Source organism: Siphateles boraxobius, unplaced genomic scaffold (genome assembly GCF_051911475.1).
Source record: "Siphateles boraxobius isolate OS27281-9 unplaced genomic scaffold, OSU_SipBor_1 20, whole genome shotgun sequence".
NCBI classification, from domain to species: Eukaryota; Metazoa; Chordata; class Actinopteri; order Cypriniformes; family Leuciscidae; genus Siphateles; species Siphateles boraxobius.
In genome coordinates, this window is record NW_027508811.1 from 662,805 (window position 1) to 676,297 (window position 13,493).

The following is a 13,493-nucleotide window of genomic DNA, read 5'->3' on the forward strand; positions in this document are numbered from 1 at the left end:
CGTTGATAAACACGCTGAAAAGTGATTATGCGTGTTGATAGCACGCCAACAATGGAAATACGAATTGGCGTGTCATACATACGCCATTTCATGAGATCAGTCTGGAAAATATACAAACACTGAGATTGTGGAGTTTTTTTTCCTAATTGCAGTTTCACCAACAGATGTCGCCCTTGGGCCTTGGCCTATGAACCTCTTGAAAATGACCGCATTATCCGCATAGAACAACAACGAAAAAACGTATCTAAGCGGTCTTCCTTTTCTTCTCAAACAAACTAACTGCATCTTAAACAGCCCAAGTTTCAAAATTTCCGGGGGAGAAACCGGACCCCCGTTAAAATAAAAGATTCAACTTGCAGGGCTAAAAAAGCCTGCCCGGATCATTTGCACTACTAGCGACGCCCCCCTGGACATGCATACACGACGCAAGGGCGCCCGCGCTACAAAACTAACATTTTTATTTAAAACATTGTCTTACCTGCAAGCGACGCGCGAGTATCATCCCGCTGTCTCTTCTTTTTCCTTTTTCCGCCCCCGACTCTTGGTGCCTTTTCGAGGCCATGTCTGAGGTCGGTGTCTGCCAAATTTGACATTGTTTGAAGCATAATCGAACAGACCACTGGGAGGTGGGGAGGGGGTGGGCACCAGAGGGAGACTGGCACAGGAGATTCACCTTTTTCTCGACTAATTTGGTCTAGGCCTTTATTACTTTTGTATTGCTTTTGTATATTAACATGCTTTAGACATTTTATTTGTTATTTATACTAGTAGCCTATTGTGATGATTTTTCACGACCCAGATTTTTTGGTGCCCCCCGAAGCACTTGGTGCCATGCGTGATGTGCGTGTGCGGAGCGCCGGCCCTGAGACTGTCTGATTGGTGGAGAAACAAAGGGGGATTGCTGATTGGCCTAACTGTTGCTGGGCACATGTAAAGTGGAAAGTGACACTATAGTAAACTAGATAATAACTTATAATAACACAAACACAAGATAAAGTCAGAACCTTATTAACACTTTCGGCTCTCCAATATATGAAAAAGGGTAAGAGTCCAGGTCCAGGTGGGCTTTCAACTGAATTTTACCAACACTTTTGGAAGGTATTGGAAGATCCCCTTTTCTTATTGTTTAATTGAATGTATTAAAAAAAAAAAGGATTTTATCACAACTTTGAAACAAGGATTAATCTCCCTGATTCCTAAACCAGATAAAGATGCCCAAAAATATAGATATTTTGGAGACTCTATTATCACTCTATTAAATATAGACTATAAATTGTTTGCACTAGTGTATGCAAAAAGATTAAAATCCGGTTCAAACAGGTTTCATGAAAAATAAACACATTAGTAATAACATTCTCCTTATAATTGACCTTCTAGACTATTCTGATCAAATTGATTCAGGGGCTCTTATTGTGTTGTTCGATTTTTGTAAAACCTTTGACACCATCGAACACGGCTTCTTACTTCACTCACTGGAAGTTTTTGGTTTTCGCAATAATTTTATTGATATTATAGAAATGTTTTATAAAGATATTAATAGCTCTATTATTCTTAATATGGGAACCTCTAAGAGATTTGGGATCCATCTTGGCATACGCCAAGGCTGTCCAATCTCTCCCTTTCTGTTTTTATTAGTGGCTGAACTACTTTCTGTTCACGTTTTGAATAATCATAACATCCTGGGGCTGAAAATATTTGATAGAGAAATAAAAATTTCTCAATTGGCAGATGACACTGCTCTATTTCTGAGAGATAAAATGCAAGTTAAGATGGCCCTGGAATGTATTTCCAAATTTTTCAAATCCTCTGGTTTAATGTTAAATCTTTAAAAATGTGAAATATTATTTATAAACGATTCTATAGATCTATTAGTTAAAAAAACACACCAGTAAAGGACTCTGTTAAATACCTTGGCATTCATGTTTCTAAAAATAAACATACACGTGAACAACTGAATTGTATGCCTAAAATAAAAAAAATAAAAAAAATAAAAAATATTCTGAATAATTGCTTACAAAGGGATCTGACTTTGTTTAGGAGAGTTTTGCTCTCTAAAGCTGAGGGGTTTACCAGATTTGTTTACCCAGCTCTCTCACTTTATGTCAGTGATAAAACTTCCAAAGAAATTAATAAAACCTTTCACGACTTTATTTGGAAAAATAAACCTTGCAAGTTAAAAAAGGACATTATATCAGGCAAAAGAGTTGATGGTGGCTTAGAGATGTTAGTTTTTTGATATTAACAATAACTTTAAACTTAATAGGTTAAGAAACTGTCAAATAAATGAAATTAAATTGTTCAAAAAAAGTCACCCGCTACAGCCTCAGTCCATTTTCAAAAAGCTTGGAGGCTTATCTTTTCTTCTGAGATGTAGAAACTAGTCTCTAGCCTCTCCCTATGGAGCTAGCCTCTCCCTATGGAGGAATCCTTATACCAATCTACAGATAAAGCGTTGTGGAATTTTCGGATCAAAATTTATAGGCAAGACTATGGAGTCAAAATAGGGCCATATATATCTGCAAAATAAAACAATGTTTCGCAAAAAAATATATATGTTTTGCAACAAAAAAAAAATTGTTTTGCAAATAAAAATAGAGTATTGAGAAAAAAATGCTTTTTTGCAAGTAAAAAAAATTATTGCAAAAGAAAAGTTAACCACTGGGGGAAAAAATAAAGTTTAGCAAAGTAAAACTTCAGCAGCATTGACTTTGCAACACATATTTCCCTTTGCGCCTCTCCTTTAAATCCGCGTTTCAGTCATCCGTGCCTCTGCGGCGCACGCTTTCCTTTGCACTTCCTTTTTCTTTGCGCCTCGCTTTGTGTCCCTGATTTGACGTGGGGGCGGGGTCAAGAGGTTGGGGGGCGGGATCAAGAGGTTGGGGTGTGTACAAGGGACGAAGGCGCGTCCCTCTCGTTTACGTTATCAGCGCGAGCCCCATACCGAGTGGATCGATTGAAATGGCGGAGCAGAGACATGCGGGTGATGGATCACAGGTATGTATTATTGATAGCTTTCTTATTATTATTATTATTAGACTCATATATTATTAATAACCGATACTTCAGACCGGCCATAGGGTGGTATTTAGCGGGGTTAAAAAAAGTACAATTATTTTTATGTGTGGAGAGCTTTCACTGAACATCATAATCTCATTTTTTGATGGAGATGGGCCTGTAGAGGCTTTTTGCATCTGAAATCTTTAAATGTAATCCACAAAAAAAGGCATAATATAGTATGGGTGGTGGAAATAGCATTCAGACATACGTTACTGCATCCGCCATGTTCTGTTGTAATGTGACCTGTATGTTCTTTGACCTGAGACGTTAAGAGTAACTGCAACCTTTACCTAGGCGTTAGCACAAATAAGGCTGTCACGATTAACAGACATTATATTGTACATGATTTATTTATGAACAGCATGTGGGTGAAATAGGTAAAATACTGTTGCACCCCAAAGCTAGGGGTCGCTCTTGTGCGAAAACTCAAAATAAGAGGAAGTAGTAGAGGAAGACAATAACACACATAACTAGTTATAGGAAATGCATTTGGACATCGTTTTATCAATATTCTTAAAACATTCTCAGGTATTTTCATGATAATAAAGTATATTAAAGGGTTAGTTCACCCAAAAATGAAAATTAAGTCATTAATTACTCACCCCCATGCTGTACCAACCCCGTAAGAACATCTTCGGAACACAAATGAAGATATTTTTGATTAAATCTGAGAGTTGGATCACTGCTACATAGGCTGCCTGAGGGAATGAAACTTGACGGCCCAGAAAGTCATTAAAGAACATGTTGAGCCACTGTAGGCACATGGAATATTTAAACATGTTCTTTAATGACTTTCTGGGCCGTCAAGTTTCATTCCCTTAGGCAGCCTATGTAGCAGTGATCCACCTCTCAGATTTAATCAAAAATATCTTCATTTGTGTTCCGAAGATGAACGAAGGTCTTACGGGGTTGGTACAGCATGGGGGTGAGTAATTAATTACTTAATTTTCATTTTTGGGTGAACTAACCCTTTAATAATAATGATGATGATGTTCGACTGGTGTTACTTTTTCAAATGCACGTTATAAGTGACTCAAACTTGAAATGCTTTTACATAGAGCAGCTTTTCCTACTGATCAGAATCGTGAAAACACTCAAATAAGAAACAATCGTGCACAAAACACACACAGATGCATGCACAGAACTCAACACTCACACACCAGCCAAACTCCTAAGGGTGTTTTAACTTTAGCTGACTCGCATATCAATTTGTAAATAATTTTTAATACATTTAATCAAATAAATTCTTATCTTTAGGTCCATGGACCTAATGATGCCACAAGTCACCAGTTGGGAAGGATGATCATGGAAAGACTGCAATCCAAACTGCAGGATACAATGAGTCACCTACCCCTAGATTTAGATTATTTGCAGTTTTTATGCGGTCATGAGCTTCTCTTCATTTCATTAGTCTATGATCAAATTTCAGTCCCAGAGGAACTCCTTGGCGAACTGTCAACCTTGAAAAACACAGTGGATAGGCATATTGACAATAACAATGAACCTATTACTGCCCTTGAAGTGGAATTTGGAGTTAAGGGGGCCCCAAAGTTTATCATCTCCAGAGAACATCTTCAGTACCTAGTTAATAAGCAGCTATCTGTTACATGTATTGCCGAGCTTCTTGGTGTGTCAACAAGGACAATCAAACGTCGCCTCACTGAGTATGGCATTTCTCTAAAGGACACCTACAGTAAAATCACAGATGAAGAACTTGACAACCTAGTGAGATCAATCAAAGCTAAAAGTCCACACCTAGGCCATAGAATGGTGAAGGGACACTTACAAGCCTTGGGTTATCGTGTGCCATGGACAAGAGTTTGGGATTCCATGCATCGAGTGGACTCTGCTGGAATACTAGCAAGAATTACACAATTGAGATGTGTAGTCAGAAGGACTTATTCCGTCAAGGGCCCTCTTCATCTTGTTCACGTAGACACAAACCATAAGCTGATAAGGTATGTCATGCGTTTCAAGCCATTGATGTAATGCTACTGATAAAAGTATATGTGACCCTTTCTGTGAAAATATCACACATTGTGATCACATTACATTGTTAAGTCATTATTTGTGAGTTTCTGTGTTTTCTACTTCTATTTAAATTTGTTTAAAATGTATGAAGGAATATAAGTAATGCCCAAGATTTTTATGATATTTGATATTTTTAATCCTTAAAAATGACTTTTATTATGCATGTGAGTTTCTCTACAGTTTACATACGCATGTCAATTGGTAATAACAGATTATCTTTTATCAGATATGGCCTTGTGATATTCGGTGCCATTGATGGGTACTCCAGAAAGGTATTTTTCTCTTTAATGCATTGTTGGTCTATAAATTTTGTACAAATCAAATTCCTGATGGAATGTATAAGTCTAACTGTACTTTATGTCTCTCAGATCATATACCTTGGAGCTGCAACTGATAACAAGGCATCCACTGGCCTCGGTTTTTTCCTTCAGTCGGTGGAGAGACATGGATTTCCATTGAGGTAAGACAACTTACATCATGAGTGTGTATGAATGCTTTGCTCCAGTAATGATTGTTTCTTTTGTGAACGTCACTTTGGATAAAAGCGTAAGCTAAATGTAAATGAATCCCTGCTTGTTTAAACACTGTTATGTTTCTTTTCTAAAATACCTTGTCATATTTAATTTTTTGCATTTAGAGTTCGAGGAGACCAAGGTGTTGAGAATGTAGAGATTGCCAGATGTCTGTTTTCTGTGCGAGGTTGTGGCAGGGGAAGCTACATCTCAGGAAAAAGCGTGCATAACCAGGGGTAAGTAGCAATATAAACTAGAAAAAAAAGCTCGTCGAGACAAACTTTAAATTGACTTGTGAAAGTTTGGACCAGAAAGTTTAAAGAAGTTTAAAGTAGTTTGAAGTTTAAAGTAGTGTATAGTTTAAAGTAGTTTATCGTTTAAAGTAGTTTAAAGTTTAAAGTAGTTTAAAGTTTTAAATAGTTTAAAGTAGTTTATCTTTTAAAGTAGTTTATCGTTTAAAGTAGTTTATCGTTTAAAGTAGTTTATCGTTTAAAGTAGTTTAAAGTTTTAAATAGTTTAAAGTAGTTTATAGTTTAAAGTAGTTGATAGTTTAAAGTAGTTTATAGTTTAACTTAGTTTATAGTTTAACTTTGTTTATAGTTTAAAGTATAAAGTAGTTTATAGTTTAAAGCAGTTTGAAGTTTAAATTATAGTTTAACTTAGTTTATAGTTTAAATTATAAAGTAGTTTATAGTTTAACTTAGTTTATAGTTTAACTTAGTTTATAGTTTAAAGTAGTTTATAGTTTAAAGTAGTTTATAGTTTAAAGTAGTTTATAGTTTAAACTACTTTAAACTTCAAAGTAGTTTATCGTTTAAAGTAGTTTTTAAGCTTGATATGAATGTTCTGTTTCTAAGAAGGATGATTTGTTAAACATTACACACTGTTTTCTCTTCCATTTTTAGCATTGAGCGCCTTTGGCGTGACATATGGATGGCAGTTACAAACAATGATGTTTTGCACAGCCTTGAAGAGGAAGGATTTCTAGAGCCAACCAACAGCCTTCACCTCTTTTGTTGTCACTTTGTGTTCCTGCCTCGTCTCCAGGCCAGCCTCGACTCCTTTACCAGCGGGTGGAATAACCATCCTCTCCGCACAGAGCGTAATCGAACCTTAGACCAGTTGTTCGAAATTGGACTCCTGCAAAATCCTGTCACTCCTCCTCCAGTCCTATCTGAGGTATTTTAAGAATTTGTGTCTTTTAAAGTATGTAATGTTTTCATGCAAGATATTGCCCCAATGTCCATAAACTATTACCCACTTTTAACAGATTGCACAAGGAGACGACTCTGACTGGGACACAGACAGTATCTCTGACCAGCCGTTGACAGGAATTGTAGTTCCTCCAGTCGAATGCCCCTTAACTGAAGAACTTAAGGCCCAAATTCAAACTTTTTTTAACCCAACCTCACACTCTCAAAACTATGGAAGAGACAAGTATTTAGAAGTTTTAAATTTTGTGCTGCTTCATTCTTAATTGACACTAAATCAATCATTGAAGTGACCAAATGATCCATTTAGAAGCAAATTAAAATCCAATTCAATAAAAAACAAACTTAAGTTGACATTGCATGCTTGTTTTATTTTCTTTATTGGCTATATTTAAAGCAGAAAAACAATTGCATAACAACTTGTGTTCTCTTAACACATGCATTAAGATATAACATTTTACAATATGTAACATGTTGTGTTCTCTACACATACACAATAAATTTCAAAACCATAAGAATATTTACCAATGTATAAAATTTTTTTTTCCTGAACATGTACAATTCCATACATTAAGTAGCATTTTAAATTCTGTTAAAACCGTCGTCAAACTGAATGGCTTGCAACATGACTGATTTAAAAGAACGTCCTGGTTGCGTATGCAACCCACCGTTCCCTGAAGGAGGGAACGGAGGACGTAGTCGACGCCGACTGAAATGGGATCTCGCTAGAGAGCCTGTCTTCTTCGAGTACTATTGAACGAGCCAATGTAATTGGCGTGCGTGATTCGCATCACACACTCCGCCCCCGCGGCGCGGGTATAAATACGGAAGTGGATGCACGCACTAGTTGCTTTTCGCTGAGGAGCCGAGAGTAACCCGGGGTCAGCGGTGGTCCAGCGGTAGTGGCAAGGGGACTACGTCCTCCGTTCCCTCCTTCAGGGAACGGTGGGTTGCATACGCAACCAGTACGTTCCCTTTCAGTCGATAACGTCGGACGTAGTCGACGCCGACTGAAATGGGATCAACCATTGAACACGCCACTAACGCTGCCACCTTCCAGTGCCTAAACCAAAGCCTCCTGATGCCCCCGCAAACTTAAGGCGGGGAAGGACAGGGCTTAGGCCAGGGAAGTCACTGCTGTTCCTACAGGACCACTGGGAAAGCGTTCCCCGTACGTTGGAAGGAAGGGACGCTGCGGAAGCCACATCCAACCCAGAGGGAGGTAATGTGGAGTATACACATATGAACTGGGCGGAAACCGGGCAGTCTAACATATGGAATGTCACTGGGGTGGCTCCAGCCTAAGACGGGGGGAGACACACCGGACAGTGATGGCAGAGACTCTGCCGAGGGAAGACACGGGCTCACCGCAGGGAGCCGTATCGTGGAAGAATACACATATGGGGTCACCGAAGGGACCGCAACATATGGACCCAGCCTAACACAGGTTCCACACTGCTTACGAGTGGTAGGCCTAACACCAGACGTTCCGCACGTCCGACGTCGGAGGGGTGTGGAGGAACTCAACAGGGTTCAATTTTAAGGGAACTCAACTGGAGTAGAAAGGCGCACGTATCCAGTCCATAGGAGGGGAATGGCGCAGCAAGCCGACACTTGAACCGGGCTCACGGTGAAACTGGCTTCATGAGAAGGGAGCCCACGTGAGGCAGCGGTTCAACTAGGTGTCGTCCAGCCCCCAACTCTAGAATCTGTTTTAGCAAAGCATATCGTCAACGCCCAGGCGGAGCACTTTACACTCATCATAGAGGAGCTCAACACCTAAGTGGACATGTTGCATCTCGGACCTTTGCCGAAGTGAAGGCAAGCACTAAGTGCAACTTTGCATGGAAACAGCCTTCCCTCTCTGCTGAATTCCAACAGATATTTGAAGAGCTGGTCTGAGGTCTATGACTTGCATTCTGTACACGTCCAAGCGAACGGACAGAGAAGCCAGGGCTGGATCTGCCTCCTCCAGGGCAGCGCTTGCAGGCTCACCACCTGCTCCTATTACGGGAGAGGTAGGAACCTTGGGCACAATCCGAGCCGGGGTCTCAGCTTGAGAGAGTTAGCCGGCCCAGACTCCAGGCACAATACGTTGACCGAAAGCGAGCAAGTCCCTACCCTCTAGTAGAGACCACGCGAGCAGGAGAACTGATATAACAGAATGTTTAACTCACTGCCTGCAGTGGCTCAGGGGCGGTCTCTGCAGTGCAGTCGCACCAGGGACAAGGCCCAAGAGGATAAAGAGGGACACAAGGATTACAAGACCTTGCTCCTCAGGAACCTGACGATCAGAACGTGCTTCTGCATACTTCTGCAACACGATGAGCGTCGTTTAAACACCGAGGCAACATCATTTTGAGGGTGAAGGAAAACAGCCTACTGCAACCCATTTTGCAGGAAAGAGAGCACTGAAGTGATCGAAAGCTTTCAGGATCTCCTCTGGAGAGAAGACGCACTCAACGACTAGGTTCCACTTCTAAAGGCGTAAGCACGCTACCCAATTCTAGGGGGTGCTCGCAGAAGTGATGGTAACTATCACATGTTCTTGTGATAGCCACCTGAACCTCCGCGTTCAGATGTAAGACCGCCTTGAATCTCCGGGGGAAGAACGCGTGTGCCATCGTGCCCCGTCCCCGAAAGAGTTTTCAGGGGAAGTCAGGAAGGCTGTTGAAGGGAACCAGGTCTAGTTGGGCCAATAAGGGGCAACTATGAAGACCTGTTCCTCTCCTGACTTGGCACGTAGGTGCAAGCGACGGGCGCAAAAGACAGGAGCATTGCTCAACACAACATGTGAAGATCACTGGGCTTCAGGAGCATTTTCTGCTCAGCACTTGGGTGTGACAAGTTCACTGAGCTTCAGGAGCATTCCTGCTCAACACCTGAGTGTGATAAACTCACCGAGCTTCAGGAGCATTTCGGCTCAACACTGAGTGCGAAGAACGTCACTGAACGACAGGAGCATTTCTGCTCAGCACTTGAGTGTGACAAGTTCACTGAGCTTCAGGAGCATTACTGCTCAACACCTGAGTGTGATAAACTCACTGAGCTGCAGGAGCATTTCTGCTCAACCCTTGAGTGCGAAGAACTTCACTGAGCACCAGGAGCATTTCTGCTCAGCACTGCGTGTGACGAATTCACTGAGCTACCTGTGATGAACTCACAGAGCTACAGGAGCATTGCTGCTCAACACCTGAGTGCGATGAACTTCACTGAGTTTCAGGAGCAATTCTGCTCAACATGAAGAGTGATGATTTCACTGACTTGCAGGCGCAAGGCGACCATGAGTCGCAGTCACTTTTAGAAGGCTCACTGGGGTTAAACGCATTTCTGCGGGCCCCTGGGGCAGCTGAGACCCAGTGTTTGTCCAAGGGTAGTCCGCTCGGTTTACCCAAACACTGGCGGAAAAATAAAACCGGCGGGGCAACTGAGCGGCCCCGGAATGGTCATGACCCAGCCGGACCCAGGGGATGGAGTCTCCACTTGCCCTGGCTATAACTGTCGTGAGCCTCGATAGCGGCACGATTGAGTAAGCGGGAGGAGTGGAACAAGGCGCCCTCAGAAGCGTCTGACTCCAAGGAGGAGGTGACGGGTGAGTTTGAGACATGCAGGGGAAGCTTGCGCAACGGTCGCAATGTCTAACAACTCGAGGCACGAATGCCCGTGTAGTCGGGGGTCGCCCAGGCCCCCGTTAAAAAACGCCCTTTGTACATGGCCCCTCTGTTGAAGAGGGTTTGGCAGCAGACCGGGATGAACTATAGTCACACAGGGTGAGCTGCTCTGCCACGGTCACCTCGGGACTCGATCGTGAAGCTAGCGCTGAAGCGGTCACATATGGAGGAAGCCAAAGGCTGCGACTACCATATACCCCAGGTGCCTCTGAAAGTTCTTTCAGTGGGACCCTTTCTCACTTCAACACCAGCTGAACACATTCTCATTGGAGAGACATGTTGGACCGAGTACCTCTCCAAAACTAAGAAAGAGATACTCAGCCCGTGGGCGAGACTACTCTCTTCCAGTTGACCTGACGACCCAACGGGCTCTGGAGCACTCGAGGGGAAGGACACTGTACTGATACTCCACCCTTAGACGCAACACACAGGATGGCCTGCGGTGCGGGAGGTAGAGATCTGAAGCACATGTCTTTCAGGTCAAAGCTGCAGACCAATCTTGGGCCAAGATGGTCACGACCCACCCCCTAGTAGCACGAAGAACGAGTTTACAACTGGCCTTCGTACCGGCTGGAGGAGCGGCTATATCAAATCCTTCGCCAGCAGGATAAGATAAGCACGCACAAGTCAGGAGCACTGCTCAACACTCGGTGTGATGAATATCACTGAATTTTCAGGAGCACGTCTGCTCAACACCTAATGTGATGACTATCACTGACTTGAGCGGGGTAGCCGAGCCTGAGGTGGGGCAGCAAAGTAGAGAGAGTGGTGTTAGTGTGCTGTGCAACACTTACCTGTCTCCACAAGCGGCAGGGGGCGCGTGAGAAGGCGGATGACCGGGTCCTCGAACGCACCAAGCTGCCTGCTGGCGACCAAGGGGGAGCTGAGGGGTGTAAGGCTATACAGGGTCACACCCGCCAGACTGGCCCTCTTGGGACCCAGGAACAGATGAAATTGCTCTCTCTTTGAAGTGTGGTTACCGCTTGCTCCGCTTTTTTTTTTTTTTTTAGGGAGCCAGCGGCGGAACAGACACACACACAAACAAAGGCTCCACCCGGCCCTCACCCGGGGGGAGGGAGTGATCGTGCCACTCCAAGAGCATCTCATCCATTCCTGGGCGGCCTGCTCCGGAATGCTTTCGCTGTCGCTTGCCACCTGGCTTGGCAGCGCCTGGAGCGGGCTGGGCGTCTCTACTGCGGCCGGCTCCATGCTGAGGCCTGGGTGGAGGGTGCTGCGGAGGGCCAGCAGGAGCGGCGGCCGGAGAACGCCCACGGCGACGAGCAGGCGGAGGAGCTCCCACCGGTGGCGGGTGGAGGCAGCAGCTGGCCACCGGGGCAGGATGTGCCGGATGACCTCCGTCTGCGCTTGAGCGGCAGAGAACTGTTTGATGCAGTTCTCCACCGCGTCGCCGACCAGCCCAACCTGGGAAATTGGGGAGACCAGGAACCGAACCTTGTCCGCATCCGCCACACCAACCAGGCTGAGCCAACGAAGGCGCTACTGGACCACCAAGGTGGACATCGCCAGACCGATCACGCACGCTACGACACCCGTACCCCGGAGGGTGAGGTCGGATGCAGTGCGGTGCTCACCTATGAGCGCACGGTCTGGATTACCCTCGTGCATGCCATGGGTGCTCTAGCCTGCAGCAACGCCATGGCACGCAAGAGGAAGGGGCTTGCCCACAGGCTTTGTAAGCTCTGCCCGTCGGAACAGACGAAACTCACAGGCCTTAGGGGGGAGACGAGGATCGAGTTGCTGGCAGTACGCCTTGCCCTGTACCGTTTTCTCACGTTGCTCAGGGGTCAACACGTACTAGTCCGTTCAGACAATACCGCGACTGTAGCGTACATCAACCGTCAGGGTGGTCTACGCTCCCGCCGTATGTCGCAACTCGCACGCCACCTCCTCTTATGGAGTCAGAAGCACCTGAGGTCCCTTCGTGCTATCTACATTCCGGGAGATCGGAACTTTGCAGCCGACGAGCTGTCACGGTTTCGGCCCATCTCCGGCGAATGGCGACTCCATCCCCAGTCGGTTCAGCTGATTTGGGACCAGTTCGGGGACGCACAGATAGATCTGTTTGCCTCTCACGACTCGACCCATTGCGCCCTGTTCTATTCCCTGACCGAGGGCACCCTCGGCACGGATGCACTGGCGCACAGCTGGCCGCGGGGCCTACGCAAATATGCGTTTCCCCCAGTGAGCCTTCTCGCACAGACCTTGTGCAAGATCAACGAGGACGAGGAGCAGGTCATTCTGGTTGCGCCGTATTGGCCCACCCGGACCTGGTTCTCCGAACTGGTACTCCTCGCGACAGCACCTCCTTGGCCAATTCCTCTGAGGAAGGATCTCCTTTCTCAGAGACGGGGCACCCTTTGGCACCCTCGACCCGATCTTTGGAGGCTCCACGTGTGGCTCCTGGACGGGACGAGGCAGGTTTGAGTACCCTCCCACCAGCGGTGGCGGCTACCATCACTTCCGCTAGAGCATCGTCCACAAGACATGTCTATGCGTTGAAGTGGAACCTCTTCGTCAACTGGTGCTCTTCTCGTCGAGAAGACCCCAGGAGATGCTCGATCTCTGTCGTGATTTCCTTCCTGCAAGATGGGTTGGAGCGAAGGCTGTCTCCCTCCACCCTGAAGTTGTATGTGGCCGCTATCGCCGCATATCACGAAGCAGTTCAAGGTAAGTCTCTGGGGAAGCACGACCTGTTCGTCAGGTTCCTGAGAGGAGCGAGGAGACTGAATCCTACTCGCCCTCCTCTTCCCTCTTGGGACCTCTCAGTGGTCTTAAATGCCCTGCAGAGGGCTCCCTTTGAGCCTCTGCATTCAGTTGAGCTTAAGTTCCTGTCGATGAAGACAGCGCTCCTGGTTGCTTTGGCCTCTATCAAGAGGGTAGGGGACCTGCATGCATTCTCCGTTGACAAAGCGTGCCTGGAATTCGGGCCCGGTCACTCTCACGTGATCCTGAGACCCCGGCCTGGATATGTGCCCAAGGTTCCCACCACT

The 13,493-nt window shown here is 45.2% G+C and overlaps 1 protein-coding gene across 1 annotated transcript; it reads left to right on the forward strand.

The window, feature by feature from the left end:
- Nucleotides 1–2,942: 2,942 nt before the first annotated feature.
- On the forward strand, nt 2,943–6,717 carry LOC143745361 (uncharacterized). The gene is made up of 6 exons (XM_077237476.1): nt 2,943–2,994; nt 4,315–5,015; nt 5,315–5,360; nt 5,457–5,548; nt 5,726–5,836; nt 6,648–6,717. Exons 1-6 carry the CDS (start codon nt 2,959–2,961, stop codon nt 6,715–6,717), a joined length of 1,056 nt encoding a protein of 351 aa, XP_077093591.1. The 5' UTR covers nt 2,943–2,958.
- The last annotated feature ends 6,776 nt before the right edge of the window (nt 6,718–13,493 follow it).

Coding starts and splice junctions, on each gene's coding strand:
- LOC143745361 (XM_077237476.1), top strand. CDS start 2,959: ATGGCGGAGCAGAGACATGCGGGTGATGGATCACAG. Junction 5,016..5,314: donor ACAAACCATAAGCTGATAAG/GTATGTCATGCG, acceptor ATCTTTTATCAG/ATATGGCCTTGTGATATTCG. Junction 5,837..6,647: donor AAAAGCGTGCATAACCAGGG/GTAAGTAGCAAT, acceptor CCTCGTCTCCAG/GCCAGCCTCGACTCCTTTAC.